Source organism: Mastomys coucha, unplaced genomic scaffold, assembly GCF_008632895.1.
Source record: "Mastomys coucha isolate ucsf_1 unplaced genomic scaffold, UCSF_Mcou_1 pScaffold5, whole genome shotgun sequence".
Taxonomy (NCBI): Eukaryota; Metazoa; Chordata; class Mammalia; order Rodentia; family Muridae; genus Mastomys; species Mastomys coucha.
This window is the reverse complement of record NW_022196911.1, coordinates 104776915-104800835: the sequence shown is the minus strand read 5'-3', so window position 1 is coordinate 104800835 and position 23921 is coordinate 104776915. Positions and strand designations below refer to the sequence as shown.

The window sequence follows — 23921 nt, the reverse complement described above, 5'->3', positions numbered from 1 at the left end:
ATATATATATATATATATATATAGTTTCTTTATTCCTTTCATTTTAAGCCTATCATAGAACTTCCCATCAGTTCTGTAGGGCCCAATGGAATAGGAACTGAACATCCATACAGCAGGAATGGAAAGTCTCTGCTGCCTACCTAGCACAAAATCCCCATAGAAACCCAGATTTTACCCAGGGAGCAAGTTGAAAACAGAAAAATGGGGCCCTCCAAACCATACTCCCAAATCAGCATTAGTGGAAAGCAGAACTGAGAAAATCACATCAAAATAAACAGTTTCAAACATAAAGCCTCTAGGTTTTGTTCAGGGAGATTTGTAACCCTAACATGTGCTTGGTGTTTCCATGGGAGCCGCCTGCAGCTGAGGCAGAACACACCTTTGCTACAACACGTTGCTTCAGCAACGTCAACTTGACATGACCTAGAATCATTCTGTAAGAGGGAACCTCAGTGGAGAAAATGCTTCCATAAGACTGGACTGTAAGAATGGGGTGTAAACAAGTCTGTGGGGGAATTTTCTTCATTAGTAATGGATGGGTGAGGGCCCAGCCAATTGTGCGTGGGACCACTCATGCGCAAGTGGTCCTTGATGCTATAAGAAAGTAGACTGAGCAAGCCGTAGGAGCCAGCCAGGTGAGCAGCACTCCTCCATAGCTTCTCCATCAACTTCTGCCTCTAGGTTCCTGCCCTGTTTGAGTTCCTGCCCTCACTGCTTTTGATGGTGAATTATGATATAGATGTGTAAGCAAAGTAAACCCTTTCTTCCCAAGTTGTTTTTGGTGGCAGTGTTTCATCACAGCCACAGAAACCCTGATTATGACACAAAGTAATCTAATACTTACTACAAGGAACTAATAATTAAAAAGTGGTCATTTTAAATTGGTAAAATATACTTATCATTAAAGTGTACTAATTAAACATAAAACACAAATACATACTATTAAATATAACAAATCAAATGAGAATAACAGATAAAAGCTTTGAATACTTACATAATCTTTTCTTTTAAAAATGTATTCTTTGCTGGGCAGTGGGGACACACACCTTTAATCCCAGCACTTGGGAGGCAGAGGCAGACAGTTCTCTGTAAGTTTGAGACCATCCTGGTCCACACAGTAAGTTCTAGGACAGTCAAAGCTACACCCTTCTTGAAAAACAAAAGCAAACAACCAAAGAATTAATCTTTGAACGTTTCATCCACCTATACAATTACAGAGCAGTTAACTCTGTTGCCATCACCACACTTTGGGATGGACTTGAGGACTCATAAGTGACCATTCTGGCTTCAAAGGACAATCACAGGTTCAGATCCCTTTTCACTCTGAATCTCTGACCCAGCTATATTGTTAGTTTTGACAGAGCTTTCTTTTTCTTGAGATGGGGTCTCACTGCATAGCGCTGGCTAGCCTGGAACCTGCTATGTAGATAAGCAATCTTGGAACTCATAACTATGCCCAATCCCTATATGCATATTTAATCACACATACTCATGTGAGCTTGTGTTCTGGGATCTACAACATAAGTGCAATTCTCGTGGAGACAGGCACAAAGTGCATGGTGGGAACAAAACTCCGATCCTCTGTGAAGCCAGTATGTGCTTTTAAGTGCTGAGCCATCTTTCCAGCACCAACAAAGATTTTAAAAAAGTGAAATGCCTCTGGAGATGAGTGTGTGTCTTACCTGCTCTTTCATCTCACCATACACCTTCTCAGAGTTCACTTCCACCTGCCGCTTAAACTCCTCCAGAGCAGCATCTGCCTGCTGGGCTTGCAACTTCTGAACTTCAGTCACTCTGCTGAGCTGCTCCTCCTTCTCCCTACAAAGTTCATAAAGCTTCAGAATTACAGAAGAAAAGGATGAAGAAGGTGTTGAAGGGAGGAAAGGGAAAGGGCAAATGGTGTAATTATATTTTAATTTCAAAAAATTTTTTAATTTTTTTAAAAATTAAAAAAGGAACTAGGTTTCAATAAAAATAATAATTAGCTCTCTCTTGAACAAAATTCAAATTGCATTTTCTGAAGCTTCTCTTTCAGAAGCTGACATTTGAGCAATCTATCTGGGAGAAAGAACAAAGCCACACAATGTCTTTTGATGACAGCATAACTACATTCTAAGACTCCCCTAAAAACAAACCATATAAAACTATGTTTTTCCATCTGTGGTGAATATATAAAACTTGGCATTTCTATACAGTAGGGTATTACTAAGACTTACAAAGTAGGTATATTTTTGGTATATACTACAACATGGAGATTTTATATATATATAATCTTCAAAATATTTAGGCAAGTAAGTCAATTATGAAAATGAATCACATGGGATACCATTTATGTAAAAGAATTGAGAACTGTAAAAAATTGTATTTAGAAAATAAATTTGTTGTTGCTGGAGACAAGGAATGTGGACAAGAGATTGGCTACTTAGTGGATATACGGTATGACATGGAATCAAATAGTGGTAACAGCTACAGATTCCTCTTTTAGTAAGTGAGTGTAGTGATGTGTGGACTCTAGTGCAGTTTTAGAAATGAGTGGCATCACACTGGAAGACATACACTATCATCAGTTGCCCTAATGATGGTTAAGGTAACACCATGATATGTTGGGCCTTCCATCTGTTCACACATCATACTGAAACTATTGAATCAAAAAGGAACCACAAAGCAGTAGACATCTCCTTATGTTGACATAAAAAATGAAGCCATTAATTTATAAATGAGTTCAAGTTCCAAAGTTCTGACTAGGTTCTGTGCATTAAGCAAAATATTTCTATATATCAATTTTTATTTACCTTCACAGTAAGCCTGTATGAGAGTTGTAATTTACATCCTTTCTTTTCTAGAACAGGAAACTGGAGCTGAGACTCATTTCCAAGATGATCCTCCTTGTGGGAGCTCAAGCCAGGATTTTGTACTGGAAGTCAGTTCCAGAGCTCCTGTTGGTGCCTGACTCACCAAGCTGCTTTCCTGATTAACTAGACTCATCTTCCCTACTGGTAAGTTCACTCACTCATACGCACACACACACACACACACACACACACACACACACACACACACACGCACACACACACACACACACCACTATCACTAATTACAGCAATGATGAATGCTGGGAGATAGAGCAATTTAACTCACGAGAATCAATAGGTCATTTTTATAATAATGAGAGAAGACCTTTTCAAACCATTTTTGCCACTGCTTTTTAAAGAAAAGCAAAAACAAAAACAAAAAAATCAACTAACCACCCAAACAAGCAACCTTGAACTTTCTGGAGTTACTCAGATGTGAGTTTAAAAACACCCCTTTAAGATATATCATGCATAGGCTTTCCCATAAAAACATACAGAAGTATATATCAGAATGTCAAATTTTCTTACTAACTCCAAACTAAAATCTTTTCTAAAGCCTCAGTGGCTAACAGACTACTACTGGAAAGTGGCCCGCAACTTCCATTTAAGCAGGGCCCTTCAGTGTCTTTACATTCACAGTATACACTCACCTTTCCATCCTGTATTTGGGCATGGCAGATGTGTACCTAAGGAACTCTTAACCTTCACTTTCATGTAAGGATAATTTATATCTATTTATCTCTTCAAATCCTCCTCTGCATCTCTCTAATTGTGATTACACCAATAGTAATCACTGCACTATACGCCCATGGCAAACCAATGTCTTCCACTGGAATCCCTCCTCCTCTCTTTTATAATGATAGCCACCATTTGTATGCCCTATGGGTTTTAAGGCTGCTCCAAGGCATGAAGGCATATGATACCAAGCATGGGAACAAAGACATTCTAATCAGGCTGAAGACCAGATGCTGCTCACAGTTACTGCACTTTACAGCAACCGGATACAGACTTTCAGGTACCACTTCATTTATTTTGTGTGTATGTGTATCTGTGCCTACATGAATGACCACATGCACTAGGGCACTGTATGTGCACATGTACATGTCTATGTTGAATATGCATGTGGGATAAAAGGGCAACCTCTGATATACTCAGACACCATCTATTTCTTGTTTGAGACAGTCGCTCACTGCTCTGAAACTCATCAAGCAGGTTGAGCTGGCTGCCCCAAGAGCCTGAGGAGCTTTGTGGCTCTGCCTTCCTAGGACAGAGGAGAAACTGGTTGGGATGTAAAGTAAATTAATTAAGTAATCAAGAAAACATACAACCTAAAGCTGAAATGCACATTTGGAAAATTATCTTTATTTTGTGTGTAAGAATTCACATAAGTTGTTCAAACACTTTAAATATAATAAGAGAAATCTTTTCTTCATATTTTGTCATTCTTGCCTACCAAGGTCAGTTCCATTTGCAACTTGGTTCAGCATATAAAATCATGAACTTCAGCCGTCATCAATATATTCTACAGACAACTTAAAATGTTCAAATACACTCTCTGTGTTAAACCATGTTCTCAATTCACAATTTCTATCTGGATTGACAACTAGAATTTTTTAAACATATGAAATAGGGAGGACAAGGGGCTAAAGAGAGGGCTCAGTGGTGGATAGTACTCTTGCAGAGGACCTAGCTTCAATTCTCAGAACAATGTCACGTAGCTCATAACTGCCCGAACTCCAGCTCCAGAAGGATCGAACACATCTGGCCTCTGTGGGTACCTGCATTCATGTCCATATACTTCCTCTTCCCCAGCACAGACACACACAATTAAAAAACGTTAAATAAGTTTTAAAAACCAGTAAGCATAGGGAGCCGCTCTACATCACAATAGTTCCCAACCCGCCCCAGGCTGCTCTTCACACACAGGACAGTGCTAGCTGTCCCAGGCCTGTTTCAGGCACACCAGTGTGGCTGCTCAGGATGACACAAGCACTCATCCACTCACTTATGATTTTTACGTTTTAGTGGAGATTGTCTTTATCTTAATTCAAACTGAAGGGCTCTTTTTAAAGAGCCCCATTAAACTGACAGAAGTTACTGAAACAGAAGCAAGCCGTAAGCCTTTCAGTAAAAGGTCTGTTCCTTGAGGTCCTAATAATGCTGCCTCTTCCAACCAGGACTCCAAATAGTCCAGGATACAAGAGGCAAAACAGAAAAGAAAAGTGACCTTCAAGTTTTTTTTTTTTTTTTTTTTTAATCAGTCTCCTGTCAGCCAGCACTTGCTGGCATCCACAATAATGTCTGGATTTGATGATTGAATATGGGAAGGATTCCTAGGTGAAGCAGTCTCTGGATTGTCCTTCCTTCAGTCTCTGCTCCATAGTTAGTCACTGCAATTCCTTCCATGGGTATTTTGTTCCCTCTTTTAAGAAGGAATGAAGTATCCACATTTTGGTCTTCCTTTGTGAGTTTCTTGTGATTTGTGGATTGTATCTTGGGCATTCCAATCTTCTGGGGTAATATCCACTTATCAGTGAGTGCATACCATGTGTGTTCTTTTGTGATTGGGTAACCTCACTCAGGATGCTATTCTCCAGATCCATCCATTTCCCCAAGAATTTCATAAATTCATTGTTTTTAATAGCTGAGTATTACTCCATTGTGTAGATGTACCATACTTTCTGTATCCATTCCTCTGTTGAGGGACGTCTGGGTTGTTTCCAGTTTCTGGCTATTATAAATAAGGCTGCTATGAACTTGGTGGAGCATGTGTCCTAATTACATGTTGGAGCATCTTCTGGGTATATGCCCAAGAGTGGGATAGCTGGGTCCTCTGGTAGTACTATGTCCAATTTCCAGAGGAACCGCCAAACTGATTTCAAGAGTGGTTGTATCAGCTTGCAATCCTACCAGCAATGAAGGAGTGTTCCTCTTTCTCCACAACCTCTCCAGCATCTGCTGTCACCTGAGAGGCTCTGACAGTACCTGACTAATACAGAAGTAGAGGCTCACAGCTATCCATCGGACTGAGTACAGGGTCCCCAATGAAGGAGCTAGAGAAAGGACCCAAGGAGCTGAAGGGCTTGCAGCCCCTTAGGACAAACAACAATATGAACTAACTAGTACCCTCAGAGCTCCCAGGGACTAACACCAACCAAAGAGTATATGTGGTGGGACTAATGGCTCCAGCTGCATATGTAGCAGAGGATGGCCTAGTCAGTCATCAATGGGAGGAGAGGCCCTTGGCCCTGTGAAGGTTCTATGCCCCAGTGTAGGGGAATGCCAAGGCCAGTAAGTAGGAGAGGGTGGGGTGGTGAGCAGGGGGAGGGGAGAGGAAACAGGGTCTTGTTTTTGGTTTTGTTTTTATTTTATTTTATTTCTTTTTTTCGGAGGGGAACCTGGGAAAGGAGATATTGTATGATATATAAATAAAGAAAATATCTAGTAAAAAAAAAGATTTTTTCCCCATGGACTTGTGCAGCTGAGGATTAATGCATCACTCAAATGCCTGAAAGCTGGGTTTCCATGAAGATAAAAAGGTGGAAAGAAAATGTGCTTTTTAGCTGTGATTTATTTATGAAATTTTCCTCATCTAAGTACATAAAGGACAAAGAAAAAAGAAGCTGCATTCTTACCCAGACACAACTCAGCTCAGATTAAAGGATGCTCTGAAGTGAATGATTATTTCAGAAAGGCCAATAAAATGCAGGGGACTAATGGACTACAACTTGGTATTTCTTGAGCTTTACAAGCTAACGTTTACATGTGCAGGCCAACCCTAATTTGAAAATCTTTTGGCGCATTTCTGTAGCAGCACTTTTGATAATGATGGCCGTGGTCCAACACATATTTATAAGGCTTCACATTACAGTATACTTCATTTGCTGCCAGCTTGGCATCCCCACTGGAAACTCCAAGAAAAACAAAACAAAACAAAAAACTTCAAACAAGCCTAAAAAACAGCTTGAATTCTCCACTCCTTTCCATCTGGGCTTGGAGCATACGCTTTTCAAGAGGCAATAACACCTACCTTCTTGGCTGCCAATCAGAACTGAAATTAATTAGACTGAGTCAGTCAAAAAATGTCATACCACATAATTAAAAAATGACTACCTTGTCCTCTTCAACCTACACTGGATCTGCTACATCCTTTAAAACAAGCTGAATGCTACAGATATACCACACTTAATATTCTTCAGGTGTCAAAGGAATGCCTAATAAAATGAACATCAGTATTGTTTTTACTATTGACAAGATACCAATACTGTCTCAATTGACCAGTACAGTTAACACAATTCATGTGTTCAAGGTCAGGGGGCAAGCAACACAAGCCTCCAGAAAATGTCCCCAGCAAGGGATTTGTTCCTGAAGCTCTCTCCAAGATCAAGCCTCCACAATACCTTGACTTTACCTCCTCAAGTCTCATAGTGAACTGCTGACTTCTAGAACAGCAGAGAATAACTTGAAACTACGTTAAGAGACTGTGTTTGTAGAGATTTGTCACAGCAACGAAAGAAAAATAGTATAACATTTGCAATTATCAATCACAATGTGGTCAAGGGTAGCAGAGGTATTTAACATAATATTCTTCTTTAAAATACTATGGGGAACAAAAGATGAGTTAGGTATAGAAAATTTTTTACAGTTAAATCAGGCAAAGAAACTATGAATAAATTCAATTTTATTTCTATGAATATTTAATTTGTGGATTTTCAGTGACTTGACAGCTAAATAATATTATCAGGTAAAAAAAATTCTCTAACAGAATTCTTTCTCTAAAAGGCACTACATAAATAAAACATGAGCAAGTCTGAGTTACTACAACCCAGGACTTCCAGACTTAGTAAAGCTGTCCGTCTGTCCCTACATATCCTCTCAGTTACGACAGCAAAGTCACTTTAGTGAGGAACTCAGACTTCAGGACACCAAAATGCTCAAAAAAGTGACCAACAACATAAAAGAATTCTAGAAAAGTTTCTTTTGACATGAATTTAACAGTCTCAGGAACCCCATTCTCAAGGTCAAACTCTTACATTAGAGAAAATGCTAGTTATAAATAGGCTATGGATTTTCAACTAAGACATTCATACATCCTTTCAAGTCAACTGGATTTTAATTTAGATTCAAAACAAGTGGGTCTGTCATGAATCTCCTGGTCTTCAGCTGTTGTCTAGGAGCTGAGATAGGCCTCCTGGTGACAAACTCTGCGAGATCTACTCATTAAATATTACCAAAAACACCCAGAAAAATTAGAAGAAGAAAAGACTCTCATCTCAGAGAAACATCAGCCAGACTCAGGAAAGATAAAGGAATGAAGAAGGAAATCAAACAACACTGCAATGTTTTATATGCTACAGTTTGTACAGAAGCGTGCTTCTACAGGAGTGTAAATGATACAAAGAGGCAGTGAGAGTCTCCATAAAAACTAAGCTCAGAAAGTGAGGTGAGGGGCTGCCTCCCTTGGTACAGTGCTCGCCCCACAGCATGAGATCCTGAGTTTGGAGTTCTAGCACCTATCTAAAAAGTCAGATGTAGCAGTGTGCATCTTTAAGACCAGAGCATGTGGCCTGGAGGGATAGAAACAAGAGAATCCATGGGGCTCATTAGCCAGTCCAACCAATCAGTGAGCTTCACACTCAGGAGGAGAGTCTGTCTCAAAAATAAGATGTAAAGTAATAGAGGAAAACTCAATGGCAGCCAGCCTCCAACATGCATAAGTATATGTACCCACATAAATAAACACACACACACACACACACACACACACACACACACACACACACACGTACACACCCACCAAAAAACAAAAAAACAAAACAAATTTCAGAAGACCTGACTTGTGTATGTAGTAGAAAATAAAACCACAAAACAGGCTTACACCATTTAACATTTTGTATAATCATTTATGCAAAATAAACATACCTATAATATGGGTATAAATAAATATATACATAAAGCAAAAACTCTCACTCTGGAGATGAAAAATCAATTTATATTTTCATGGTACAACTTAAAAAATCACAAGAGATGATCTTTAAGAGTAAAATAACCCTATATACAATAAAGAAACAATTCTTTAAAATTGTAATCTTTAAACTTCATAACAAACTCCAAATCTAACCATTCCTTTTTCTATTTCTTATGCTTAGGAAGCTGCTAATGAAAACTTCCACTGAAATTACATGTTGTCTATGTAGAGCTTACTGGCATTTCAACTGACACAATTAATTTTAAAGAGTATTATGTCAGTAAATAAGGAACTAGATGCTTTTCCTGTAAAGTGGTCAAGGCTATATATGTTATGGAATAGGCACAGAGCCATTTCTTGTTACCAGGGAAAGAAGAAAGACAGTGTGAAGTCATTCAAGCAGAATGACAAGCAAACCAAAGCCAGATCAAAGGAATGAAGAAAAAAGGCTGAAATGTGGAGCTGAAATATTTATTCCCTTCAAAAACATCATCCATGCCTTGTCCCTGGGCACTTGAATATTTCAAAGTAGCTGGAAAATATTCTCACTTATGTTCATCACTATGCACAAATAGATCAAATTTTAAGTAGGCATATTTTCTCCTTATTTATCAAAAACAAATGCAATATTTATCATGTGAGGGACAGCTTATTAAGGATGATTTCTGAGTGGTGTAAAGATAATTTCAGTGTGACAACAGATATTTTCTAGTACTTTTAATGAATGGTATGTCTACAACCTATAGCACTAATAGTATAACCAGATGGTACACATTCAGAGGCAGCCTACTATGCCCATTACAGGTTAGGTCAGTCCACATATTATTTTATCTAATAGCTATAAAAGTTATTATTTTAACATATAAATAAATGGAAACTTAGAAAATTTACTTTCCAAATTTGACAAAGTACATGGCAGAATGATAAGCTCAATAGTTAATCTGAAGCCATTTAGTATTTGTTAATTATCTCTCATTAACACACTGATTACTCATCTAATACCAGGCACAAGACTAAACATTGGAAAAGCATTTCTGAACTACTCACATCCCATCCACCTAGTAGCTTTCAAGGAGAAATGCACTAAATTAATAAAAAGAATAAACATAAGCTACCATGGGCTTAATAAATTCATAGATTAATTACAATTATTTAAGTTGATTCAAATGAATGGATATAAATATAAATTAAGACATAAATATAAATAGGACTTCATAGAATTAGCACACAAGAAACTGGTAATAAAGTTAACTAAAGACTGAGGAAGAAAAAAGATGGTCAGCATTCTCCCATACAGGACGATGAGCTGAACAAGTGTGGACAGAAAGGCAGGTCAACTTGAGGAGTAAACCGCAGTCATCCTGGGGAAGGCATGGAGACAAAAGGCAGTCTGCCAAAGCTGAGAGTTACCATGCCACCTGCACTGCAGAGAAAAGCCGTGCCTGGGACTAGAGACAGGTTTCACAGCACTAAGGAAAAGGGCAGAGGTGTGGATGGAGCAGTGGAACCCGAGCTGAGGCACAGGAAGGGAAAGTCAGAGAACCCATGAAAATTGTCAGCAACTTCATATGTCTATATCTTGAGTATGCAAAAGAAAGGCAAGACGTAAGCATATACATAGTTTTAGAAATAATAGCAAAATATTTTTTAACTTAGCAAGATTTACAAACCTACAGATTCAAGACCTACAAATATGGGCAATATACAGGAAAATACAAGAAGTTACATGATAATCAAATTTCCGTAAAGAAAGAGGAAGTGTTAAAGAACAGCTAGGAAAAGGTGATGTCAGACTTTCCATGGCAAACGCTGAGAAGAGAAGACACGAGCAGTATCTTTCAAATACTTTATTACAAGTGCACCCTGAGGCCCTTCTCCCCAGTGTTGGTCGTCCCATGGAGGCCTTACTCTCTCACCTCCCAGGTCTTTCTAGAGGGCCCTCCACCCCAGATAATGCTTATCTCCATTCATTCTCTTGGTCTCCTGGGCTACTCTCCTGTCCACCCCCATATCTAATCCTGTCCCCCTTCTTCCTCCTCTCCCTTCTCCCATCCAGGACCCTCCCTCTGTCTCCCAGGATTATTTCTTTGCCCCTTCTAAATGGATTTGAAGCATCCTCACTTGGGCCTTTCTATTTGTTATATTTATTACGGTCTATGGGTGATGTCCTAGGTATTCTGCCCTTTTGGCTAATACCCACTAATCAGTGAGTATATGGCACATGTGTCCTTTTGGGTTTGACTTATCTCACTCACCTTCAGTAGACAGACAGGGCCTCAAGCAGAAGGACAGTGCTACTTAACCAAAAATCAAATTTTCTGACTAAGAACTGTTCCTGTCTAAAAGAACAGTAGGGACTAAATTGGAGAAGAGACTGAAGAAAAGGCGATCCAATGACCAGCCCAACTTGTGATCCATCTCAAGAGGCAGCTCCAAGGCCTGACGCTATTATTGATGCTATGATGTGCTTGCAGACACGAGCCTGGCATGATTGTCCCTTGAGAAGCCTTACGAGCAGCTGACTGAGACAGAAGCAGAGAGTTACACCTAACCATTGAACTGAATTCTTCAGGGATCCCTATGGTTGAATTGGGGGAAGGATTGAAGAAGCTGAAGGGGAGACCAACCCCACAGGAAGACCAGCAGCAATCTCAACTTACCCAGACCCCAGGGACTCCCAGAGTTACCAACCAGGAGCATACACGAGCTGATCCAAGGCCCCTGGCACACATAGAGCAGAGGTCTGCCTGGTCTGGCCTCATTGGGAGAAGATGCACTTAATCCTCCAGAGACTTGAGGCCCAAGGGAAGGAGGTCTGGTATGGGGGGCACCCTCTTGGACGCAAGGAAGAGGAGGAATGGGATGAGGAACTGTTGGGGGGGGGGGAAGGGAGCAACAACAGGAAGTAAATAAAATAATAACACCAATAGTTTATGCTCTAAGATCAAGAATTGACATATGGGACCTCATAAAATTGCAAAGCTTCTGTAAGGCACAGGACACTGTCAATAGAAGAAAACAGCAACCACCAGATTTGGAAAATCTCTTTACCAATCCTACATCTTCTAAAGGGCTAATATCCAAAATATACAAAGAACTCAAGAAGTTAGACTCCAGAGAACCAAATAACCCTATTAAAAATGGGGTACAGAGCTAAACAAAGAATTCTCAACTGAGGAATACTGAATGGCTGAGAAGCACCTAAAAAAATGTTCAACATCATTAATCATCAGGGAAATGCATATCAAAACAACCCTGATATTCCACCTCACACCAGTCAGAATGGCTAAGATCAAAAACTCAGGTGACAGCAGATGCTGGTGAGGATGTGGAGAAAAAGGAACATTACTTCATTGCTGGTGGGACTGCAAGCTGGTACAACCTCTCTGGAAATCAGTTTGGCGGTTCCTCCGGAAATTGGACATAGTTCTACAGGAGGACACAGCTATACCACTCCTGGGCATATACCCAGAAGATGCTCCAACATGTAATAAGGACACATGCTCCACCATGTTCATAGCAGCCTTATTTATAATAGCCAGAAACTGGAAACAACCCAGACGTCCCTCAACAGAGGAATGGATACAGAAAATGTGGTACATCTACACAATGGAGTACTACTCAGCTATTAAAAACAATGAATTTATGAAATTCTTAGGGAAATGGACGGATCTGAAGAATATCATCCTAAGTGAGGTAACCCAATCACAAAAGAACACACATGCCATGCACTCACTGATAAGTAAATATTAGCCCAGAAGCTCAGAATACCCAAGATACAATCCACAAACCACAAGAAACTCAAGAAGGAAGACCAAAGTGTGGGAGCTTTGGTCCTTCTTAGAAAGGGGAACAAAATACCCATGGAAGTAGTTGCAGAGATAAATTGTAGAGCAGAGACTGAAGGAAGGGCAATCCAGAGACTGCCCCACCTGGGCATCCTTCCCATATACCATATACCAAACCCACACACTATTGTGGATGCCACCAAGTGCTGGCTGACAGGAGCCTGATATAGCTGTCTCCAGCCCGACTAATACAGAAGTAGAGGTTCACAGCCATCCATTGGACTGAGCACAGGGTTCCCAATGAAGGAGCTAGAGAAAGGACCCAGGGAGCTGAAGGGGTTTGCAGTTCCTTAGGAGGAACAACAATATGAACTAACTAGTACCCTCAGAGCTTCCAGGGACTTAACCGCCAACCAAAGAGAACACATGGTGGGACCCATGGCTCCAGCTGCATATGTAGCAGAGGATGGTCTAGTTGGTCATCAATGAGAGGCCCTTGGTCCTGTGAAGACTCTATCCCCCAGTGTAGTGGAATGCCAGGGCCAGAAAGCGGGAGAGGGTGGGTTGCTAAGCAGGGAAAGCGGGGAGGGAATATGGGTTTTTTTCGGAGGAGAAACCGGGAAAGGGGATATCATTTGAAATGTAAATAAAGAAAATATCTAATAAAAATAAATAAATAAATAAATAAAAAGAAAAAATGAAATTTAAAGGTTAAAAATAAATAAATGGGTAAATGAATGAATGAATGAATAAATAAATAACTAAATAAATAAATAAATGAATATACTCATACTCTTTCAACTTAGAATTCATAACTGACAAAAACCATCTTTCAAAATCATGGGAAAGTAAGGGCTCTGAAGATATTCAGAAGGCTAAAGACTACAATCAAGAGGCCTGCATCTTTGGGAACAAAAAAGGGAGTCTTCCAAGTTGAAAGGAACTTCGGGGGTTGGAATACAAAAATATTATCAAGATTTGTAATTACGCAGGCTAGTTTAAGATTCATTTTTATAATTAAGTGTCCTTAAAAATAATTAACTTCAAATGGAAATTAGGAATAATAATGATGGCTTTTAATAATGTATAATGGTAAAATTCCTAACATGAATAATGCATAGTACAGAAAAAAAGTAAGGCAATAATCTATCATAGAATTCTTATACATAAACTAGTCTAATATCACTTGAGGATATATTGTGACAACTTTAAAACATGTAAACTAAATCATAAATTAACCTCTAAGACAGCAAATAACTGATAGAGACAATAAAAACCAATAACTAACCAATCCAAAAGTAAATCTACATTTTATTTTTTCTTTAATAAATTAACTGTGGCCTATATGCTATCATTGCCACATGCAGTACATCTTTTCAAAAGATTCTTTTTCATGGCATAAATGAAAGTTTATTTTAATATTCTTCCTTGTCAAAATTATTATAAATTCTTACTATAAAAGTCTGAATATGTGAATATAGGATGCAGTATCTTTATTAAAAAAAAAGCCAGGACCAGGCAGGTGAATGTATATTACATTTAAAATTTAAAATTATTAGTGACACTAAATATAAATGGCTTAAATATTCTAAATAAAAGACAATGGCAGTCCAAAATGATTGGGAAGGCATTAACGAACACTATATGCTGCTTAGACAGAAAGATTCCAATAGGTTAAAAGTAAAACTACTTTTAAAAATATCAACATTAAGGAAACAGAATGACTATATTACTATTATACAAAATTGATTTCAGAACAAAGAGTGTTGTCAGGGTCATGTCATCATACTTAAGGAACTACTGAGTTTATCAGTAGGAAACAAAAGTTTAAAACACAAAACTTACATAACTACAAAGACAAGCACATGCTTAATTAGAACTGTCAATTTAAATACCCTTCATTATTAATAATTAACAGAAAAATAAGACAGAAAAACAAACAGAAATTGAATGAATTATCAGTAAACCCGACCTTAATGACATTCATAAAACATTCTGCCACAACGTAGGAAAATAAATAACCATTTCACGAGTACATAGAACTTTAATCAAGACAAATCATATTCTGGGAAATAAAACAAGTATCAAAAATTTTAAAGGATTTAAGTAAAGACTAATCTGGGTATTAGTCACAAACATGGCAGATTTATAAAATGTGAAGAAGAAAGATGTTTCTGTCTGGAGAAAAAGAAAAGATATAGCCTAATGACATTCTTTCTTATATTAAAATATATGAGTAATTATAAACCACTAACATTAGCTATATGTGAAAATGTGTGTTGGATGTTTGCAATTTTCCCATATTAAATAAATTTCCCACACAATAAGCACTTTGACTCCTTCAGCAAGAAAAGTGCCCTGTCTTTCTTTTCACAGAGACTAACAACACTTAATTCTGGAGGAAATAAGAGGAACTATGTGTTCAGCTCCTTTCCTCTCTGTTCAGGACTGACGACTGTCATCAGTGCATGGTCTCTTGTGGAAGCTCAACGTGGGCTGGTGAGTACACTTAGCCTCATGTGGAGAGGTTTCCTGACCTCCTGCTTTCCAAAATGAGTTCTGAATTTAACAGGAAAAAGGGTTTTATATAATAGCCTCTAATCTTTTCCAAATTAAAAATGTTATAAAATTTTAAGATTTTACACAAGTTTTAAGAGTTTATAACTGCTGGAGAAACAAAACAAAATGCCAACATGTTCTCAATTACATGACAATAAGCTAATTTTATTTATAAATGATCTACTTAAACTTCCTAAAGAGTCTACAGAATTAAACTATCTCCATACTAATTCATACTTTGATATAATACTTTCATAATCTGTGATAGTTTCGATAAGGAAGGAAAATAAAATTCAATTTCATTCTTTCCAAGAAAAAGTGTCTCTTTAAAAAGTAATGTATGTGGCAATTACAGTATATAGACCATAGTTAGTCTACTTATATTTTCACTTTCAACTAAATAAATCCCCAAACTCATAATAACTGAATAAATAACTGTATATTATGAAGATGCAAGCTCAGGAAAGGCTTTCTTGACATGCAGAGAAGTACATTAGGCTCCCGATCTCCAGCTTTATCTCTTATAGACCTCTTTCCCACTGCATTTGCCCAGTTCCCTTACATCAGTGCAACTGCTGAGAACTTCAGTTTGACTATAGTCCATACTGGCTGTGGACTAACGAATCATCATCATGATAACTGGGAAAGTGAGTCTTCCTTGTCAATGTGATAAGATTTATAATCTCTTAGAAGAAACCACTGGGAATGTCCATAAGGAGTTTCTCACAGATGCTCAACAAAGAAGGAAAGACTCAACTTTAATCTGGCTGGACATCAGACTAAATAAAAATGGGAAAAGGAGAAAGTAGAACCCTGGAATTCCCCTCTCACTGGTACTTGTTCTATCCAGATGCCAGCAAGCTGCCTCCTGTTTGTGGCAATCATGATGAACTACACCTTCAAACCATGAGCCAAAATAACTTGTCTCCCTTAAGTTTTTATCCATTTTGCCACAAAACCAATAATAATAGCTAATACAGTAACTTCTCAGGTTTTCAGCTTCTGAATTTGCTTGCTTTAGTCTACCAGTTTTTTAGATTTCAAATTTTCATAGTCAGAGAGGACTGTCCATGCATGACACAGTGGTTAACAAAAGAGACAACTGAGTCAAACCAATGCAAAGTTGGTAATCCTAGAAGCTTTATCAACTGTGGAACATAAGGTCTTTGAACCTGGTCCCCTCTGGATCAGGAAACCAATCTATAGTAGAAAAAGGGAGGTATGCGGTAGGAAAGAATAGAGAGTGCAGCTTTCTGGGGTACAAAAGACTCACATGGGGTTAATGGACACACTTAAAAATAATTTGAGTCAAGTCATTTAGAAAGTACAAAAGGAAAACTATTTTGTCAAGTTTAGAGTGGTAACTCAAGCCTAGAATAGAATCCTAGTATTTGAAAGGAAAGGGAAGTAAGATCATTTACAAGATGAGTTAACCTGGGCTACATAACAAGTTCCAAACCAGTTAAGGCTACATAGAGAAACCCTGTCTCGTACAACAACAACAACAACAACAACAGGTGACAGAGACAGTAAAATTTATTTTTTTTCTGGATAAGAGATTTAGAGTGAGAGGCCTCAGGTATGGAGCTCAGCTCAGTAGCATTATTTATGAGATGCTGGTCAAGCTGCTCCATTTCTAAAACTCCATCTCTCCTAGCAGATGACACAGAACCACAGGAGTCTTTTGAAGAGTTTACTGTAAATACTAAATGAAGTAAAGCTTTACAATGTTAGCTGATTTCACTCCCCCAATCATGTTTATTTCACATTTCACTGTAAAAGTGGAACTGCAATTGTAATAAAACTCAAGAAGCTAAATAAATATATAAGCTACTTTAAAATGAGTTTGCTGAATTCTAAAGTAAGCATCTAATAAGCCTAAGAGGAATCTCATGTTACACATTAAGCTTATAGTGTGAAATAGTGTCACAACTGTCTGTCAGTAAGAAGCTTGCTGACCATCACACTCCATGTGGCCTCATGAGAAGAAATGTAGTGTTCTATGATGACATTTCTACAAAGAACCACTTAACAGAAAGTACATTTCTTTCTCTGCTTGAAGCAAGGCAGTCACATATTGCTCTCTTGTGCAAGCTTCATGTTGTGCTTCTCAGAGGCAGGGTTAAATCAGCATGCTCACTGGAGCTAAGGAATGTTTACAATAAACTGCAAGCTTTGACTGCTCTGGATCTAAACTGGTTTCAGATGCTCCAGCAGAGTGAAGAAGAGAGCAGCTGGGCCCCTTTACCACCACACTGGTATTCAAGGAAGCTAGCTGTAAGAAGAAAATTATGCTCAGATTTTGGGAACTTACTAAATTATATGGATAAGTTTTCTCAAGATAATTCAAATGATTATATTAATACAAAATTGAATAACTATTACCCACCTATTAAGGTATATTCTCATTATGCCTTGTAGTAATTTTGGTTTATTGCCAAACTTAAAATATACTTAATTCTAGTTGCAAAAAAAAAAAAAACAAACAAAAATTCACAACAAATTAGTTAGAAGTTATTAAAATAGAGCCACAACATACAAAACAAATGAGTACACATTATAGCCATGATAAAACCTTCAGGAAGAACTGAAGCATTCTTCACTCCACATGGTGAATCTCTTCAGTAGTCATTTCAGACACTATACCGTTGAGAAGCAAACGATTAGTCATCATGGCATGAGCTAAGGAACAATTAGCTCTCCAAGTAAAGAACTTGAAATGTTTCTAATTATAATCACATAGCACCCCTTTAAAAAGAAAAAGGCAAAATCAAAGAATCAGACATCAAAAGGCCATTAGGTCTCAATACAGACCATTTCCAGACCTCGTTTACTCCACATAAAACCTCCTTTGGGGTGTTTTCATTTTTCACTAAGAACAGAGATATATGGTTTAAATTACTGAAGTTTCTTCAAAGTTCCTTGACATTTGTGTATTCTACAATTAAAATGAATAAATTTTATATCAGGTAATAAAAATTAGAGGATTAAAATTTAACAGTTAACAATTATAAAGAACTCTCATTAACTTTCATGACACCAAACTTCAAGAGTTGATTTAGAAAAAAAACAAAGGAAATTCAGTGAGGAAATAAAAGCATATTTTTGAATGCTAGACGTACTTAAAATTTTCATCTATTGTTTATAATTATCTGACAAAAGCCTTCTTCCAGGCAATCATGTCTGTTTGTTATACTCCTGACCACTTGCTTGAACAACTGTCATACAATTCATGTTCATGAAATAGTAATTCCTTTTGATGAGAAGCTCTCTTCTCTGCTAACTCATTTCTAATTGCATTTAGGTTATTGCCAGTACTACTAAGCAAAGTCAGTCTTTCTGCACTGTCACTTTGTCTGTCTGCCTCTCTGCTAACATTCTTTAGTCAATGCCCGCCAGGGATGCAGAACTCCCAGTTCTCCGTGCTTTGGTTCCTGCTAGGAATCCTTTAGTTCTACACACACACCATGCACTCTCCTGTCTTTCAGGAGTGTTCTAATAACTTCTGTGTAAATTATACTTTGCATAAAATAAACTAGGACAGGCACGCGGTTTAGGAATAAAGTGCCTGCTTGCGCAGCACACATGAGGTTCAATCCTCAAAACTGGAGTAATTATATTAAAAAAGTACTTGCCATATAAGCTAGTGTGTGCAAAATTGAACTTGTGGGCCTTATCAGGAAGAATAACACTACTAAAATTAATATCAGACCAAAAGATAATTTATGAGAATTTGTTAGTAACAAAACTTATTTTCTAGATTTCTATTTTCTGATAGCTAACAGCCAACATATATAAGAAGGAAGCATCACTAGGGACGTTTTCTCATAAGTTTAGATGTGTTACATAATTTGGCCTCTTTAGTGTAAAACGAACCTACAGCTACAGAAGCATTGCTTTCACCATGGCTGACGACTAGCATCTCATCTCAGTTGCATGTGTGAACATTTGATTTCTTTTCACTATCATTAGTACTATTTTTATAACTCTCAAAAACACAATAGACCGATATTTACATACTATAACAGAGTATACAAAATTGCATACACTGCAACAGGTATACAAAATTGAATAACTGTAATCCACCTATAAATTCTTGTTAATGCCTTCTAGTAATTTAGGTTTGACATCAAACTTAAAATACAATCAATTCTGGTTACAAGAAAAGCAAACTATAACATTCTGAACAAATTGCCTATAAATTATTAAAGCAAAGTCTGTTTAATACATATAATAAATATATATTCAGATTAATTCTCAGACAGGCATCTAATAATTCTTCTATAACCTTAAAGTACAAAGTGGTAATGGTTTGGTTTAGTTTCCTGTTTTCTTATGACAGCTATACATGGATAAATATACATGGATAGATATAAATATACATGGATACATATAAATATAACCTGGGAAAGAGTGCTCTCATCACTAATTAGCAGAGAATTCTGCTCATCAGGCATGACAGAAAAGTGAAGGAAACATAACCGCAAAGTAGAGAAAGAAGGATAACACGCACGGCCTCACTACTTATGCCAGCTTGATAGAACACTATTTACACAGCCATACTTTCCAAGGTACAACGCCATGAGCCTGAAACACTTCAGTCTGTGTTTATATTGTTGAATATAAAGAAAATTAGAGAAAGTATCATTGTCAAATGACTGCAAAGCCCATACATAACTCTAACATTTTGGTTTGAGGGCTATTATAGTAGCTGCATGTAGAGTAAAAAGACAGCTGTGCCAACTGCCCAAGTATTTTCAAGACCAGTGACAGAAGCCAGGTATGAGGACAACCAGCCTTCCCAATAATTCCACGTCCAAGCATATACTCAGAACTGAAAAGAACAACTGTCTTTGATAACTTATAGTGACATTATTCACAATGGATAAAAGGTAGAAATAAGCCAAATGCCTATCAGCAGTAATGGATAAAGGGATTATGACATATGTTCATCATGCGATATTATCCACCCACCAAACAAATAAAGCCATGATGCATTCTACAATGTAGATGAAATTTGTAAACATCTTGCTAAGTTAAACCAGACACAAAAGACTACAGAATGCACTATGCCATATATGCATCCATGAAAATCAAGCCACAAAGAAGACACACACATGATAGTGAGGGGAACAACGGAGGGGTAGATGACACACAGTAACTGTGACATCCTTTATGATGCTGTCTCTGGACTATGCAGTTAACGCTACATGTGTCCCTGAGAGGTGACAGCTCAATACTCAGAACTTGTTTCAAAACATCCAGCAATCATTCTTGTAGTCCCCAAATATTATGATGTTGCCAGCTAATTCAATGTGGTACAAAATAAATCTGTGTTCCAAAGAAAGGAGTCTCAGGTGCAGAAATGTCTAATGTCTGCTGAAAAGCTTGAATGAATGAAAAACTACTAAACAGAGAAGAAAAGAAAACTAGGAAAACCACAGAAGCAGCAAGAGACAGCAGCACACAAACGCAAGTGGCCTGGAAAGGCATGAGCCTACAAGTTCTCACAAAGTGAATTTCAAAACAAAGGTTTATAAATGGAAAATATGAATCAAATAGTCTCCTAATAAGTGACATAAACTAAGTGAAGCCAACAGTTCTAATCTAGCACACACATTCAAGGCACACTGAAGGTGTTACAGGATGGTACACACATTGCCTACTGCTGTGTGTAAGAAAATAATCTAGAACCAGATGAAGAAATGATGAACATGTAGAGAATACTGAGTGAAGAGAATAGAATGGAGGAATGGTTTGAATCATAAAACCCAAGAAGAACAAGGCCATAACAACAACAACAACAACAAATTCCACATAGAAGTCACTGGAAACTCTGGCAGGACTGTCTTGGTAAGCTGAGGAAAGAAGGCAGAGGAGATAGGGTTGAGGGTGGGAGGCGAGGTGGAGGAAGTGAGTAATAGAATACGTTAAAGGAAATTGACTTTAAAAGTAAAGGAGATGAGACCTAGGGTAAAGTAGTGTTGAGAAAGGGATTCTAAGATGGAGAATTATGCATCTATAAATGTTAAAAAGATGAATATGCTTGAAAGACTTAGGCAGTATCTTACGTAATAATTAAAAATAGAGAAAGATGCAGTATTTTTTGTAATAGGAAGCAATTAATAGATGGAAAGCCTGGTATATAAAAACTTCAATTAAGGAAATGCAGAAGCCAAGGTTTTAACAAAAGAACCTTAATGAGATCAGAAACAATATTTTGGCATGGATCCAAGAGAATGGACCAGGAACCAATTTCATGTGTAATTAGAGACAGGATCAGAGAGGTGGAGGAGGACCAACTACTGGTCTAATAGTAATGACAATGGCTACACCATACATTTTGTGAACAAATAACACCAAGAACAATTTTTTTTTAAGAGATAAAAGCTCAGAAGGAGTTGTCTGCAGTCTCATATTAATAAAGCATACATCCAATGGTGTGAAAAATCAAAGAACCCTTGTGGCAACAGAGAATATGATGATTTTCCTGGAGTAAAAAAAGAAAAGTCATTTGGGAGATGGTGAGGCAGCCTTTGATTCTCTTATTAATTTTGCAGACAGCTAACCGTGCAGCACTTCTCAGGAGGTCACCAAGCTCCACACGCTTCCCTATATCCTCTTGAAAAAGAAGCAAAAGACCACAAAGCAAGCTGAGATCAAGGACTTCTTTATTTTAAGAAATCAAGTTTCAAAGTCGAGAAGAGGTCAGCATGCAACTAGATTTTAGTGCCACAAACTAATCTGTTATTGAATCTACATTGAACCTCAATAATTGATTCCAAAAGTGATGGTACTGACTTCACAGGGACTTAACTATGTGATCATAAACAGCACAAGAGTATATGTATCACATTTCAGAAATCTAGCCAAAAATTATGGGCAAAGATAAGTTCTAGCTGCCTATAAAAAAGGAAGGCATCTGCTTAGCATTTCCCAAACTGTCTCCCCAAGTGATCACTCTAATACAATACCTAGGCTGGGAATAAAAGGAACATCTTGATAACGGTACACAGACTCACCCAGGTGAGCCGGTGAAACGCTTCAATAAAGAAAACTCCGCAAATGCAAAGACTAGAAACAGACAGAGAAAACTGCCCGTGTATACTGCTGACCCAAAAACCTGATGAAATGTGCTTTAGGAATTAGAATTGGAGCTAGAAAATTATCTTCTATCTCTCTCAAATAAAAGGTCCTGCATCTAAAAATAGTAAAATATTTGGTAGTGAAGACTGTACTATGGTGACATCCCAGAAAACACCTGGATTAGAGTATAGGATGCCTGACCCTGTATGCTAGACAGAGTGCTGCAAACTTTACAACGAAATGAATAAAGATGGATGTGGAAACCAGAGAAGAATATGGGTTGAAGATCCACTGACAACGATAAATCCACATTCATTCAGAAAAACCAAAGACTCAAACTATAGGTGATTAAAAGGTGCATCATGAGTAAAACAGAATCTGCAGGCGATTTTCCTAGAAACGTAGCACTTCTTGGCAACTGAGCAATGTTTTTATCTAGTCGTTGATCTTTACAAGAGCACAGACATTAAACAAGTCCACATAAAGCACAGCTAAGACAGTGTACTCCCAGATTGTATAGCACAGAACCCAGGAAGGTGCACAAACTGTAGGGGCTCTCTAAGTGTGTACTAAATAAATACAACATTAAAACCAGATGAAATCTAGCCCATTCAAGATGAAGTAATGAAGGATAAAATAAAAACTGAAGGCCAAAAGCTACTGCAGAGCCTGGAAAAGAGAACATTTGAGATACACTCAGGGAAAATCATCAAAATCACTTAATGAAACTTCCAACCGAAAACAGCAGAAAAAGTGAGAGGCACCTGCAAGACAGTCTGATGAAATGGCAAGGGCTGAAAATTAACTTCCTACTTCTTCAGACTGTGTCAAAGAATAAAGAAGATAAGGTAGTAGCTACCATGGATAACCATAATGATAAAACAATTTATCATTCCCAAAGACAAAGACAAAGGACTTTAAGATCTCACATGAAAGCGATCAGCTCGAAGTGAGCTCAGAAAGGAAATTTACACCGTGAAGAAGTTAACGTGGCAGAGCAATCAGAGACAAGGGTGAGACCAAAAGTGTATGGTTTCCAGAGGAAAGCATAGGCGACAACCTTTGTGATCAGAGCTGATATCAAAAAATGTTTCTTAGCTATGACAGCAGACACTATACTTCATAAAGGAATAACAACAAAATCAAATTGCCAGATTGCATCAAATTCAAGAACCTATGCTCTCCACAGGCACTATGTTTTTTTGAAAGTTTATTGATTTTTTTGGATGTACATGTTCACAAATGTAGTACATATTGATAGGGTATTTTTTGTCATATTCTTTAAAATTAATAAAATATTATAACAATAAAAATGAGTATTATAAAAGTTGTTTGATATAAAACAACAATCAATTTAACAGTCTTATGTAGATGCTCGTCTATAGCAATAGTGAAAATACATTTTTCTCAGTATAAATTTTAAATAACTCCAAACATATTAACTGTATACTTCAAAACAATACATCACTACTAGTATTTTCTTAAATGAATATAAATATATAAAGTATTTTTGTTTTGTATTTAGTAGAGTTTAAAATCTTGGCTCTTACTGTGGTACAAGCTCAAAATAAGAACAACTTTTAGACATTGGGTTTTATTATAATAAGGCTGTACTTCAATGACCCTCACATCACCAAAGAATTTTACCTCCATCATAGCTAAGCTGAG

The 23921-nt window shown here is 37.5% G+C and overlaps 1 protein-coding gene and 1 long non-coding RNA gene across 18 annotated transcripts in view; one reads left to right on the top strand and one right to left on the bottom strand.

Annotated features, from left to right (window-relative positions):
• The window catches only part of LOC116076715, a 27346-nt gene extending 12241 nt beyond the window's left edge, over positions 1 to 15105 (top strand). Inside the window, exons 2-4 of the long non-coding RNA XR_004113084.1 lie at positions 2844 to 2996; positions 3716 to 3867; positions 14985 to 15105. This is a non-coding gene — a long non-coding RNA (uncharacterized LOC116076715). The remainder of the gene's footprint in view (positions 1 to 2843; positions 2997 to 3715; positions 3868 to 14984) is intronic.
• The window catches only part of Cep112 (centrosomal protein 112), a 507666-nt gene that overhangs the window by 351338 nt on the left and 132407 nt on the right, over positions 1 to 23921 (bottom strand). For all 17 annotated transcript variants that reach the window (XR_004113083.1, XR_004113081.1, XR_004113080.1 and 14 more), the window contains one exon: positions 1683 to 1818. Coding sequence is in view for 13 of the 17 variants with exons in the window: in XM_031350526.1 (XP_031206386.1) it covers positions 1683 to 1818 (136 nt within the window). In the remaining 4 variants the exon portion in view is untranslated. The remainder of the gene's footprint in view (positions 1 to 1682; positions 1819 to 23921) is intronic.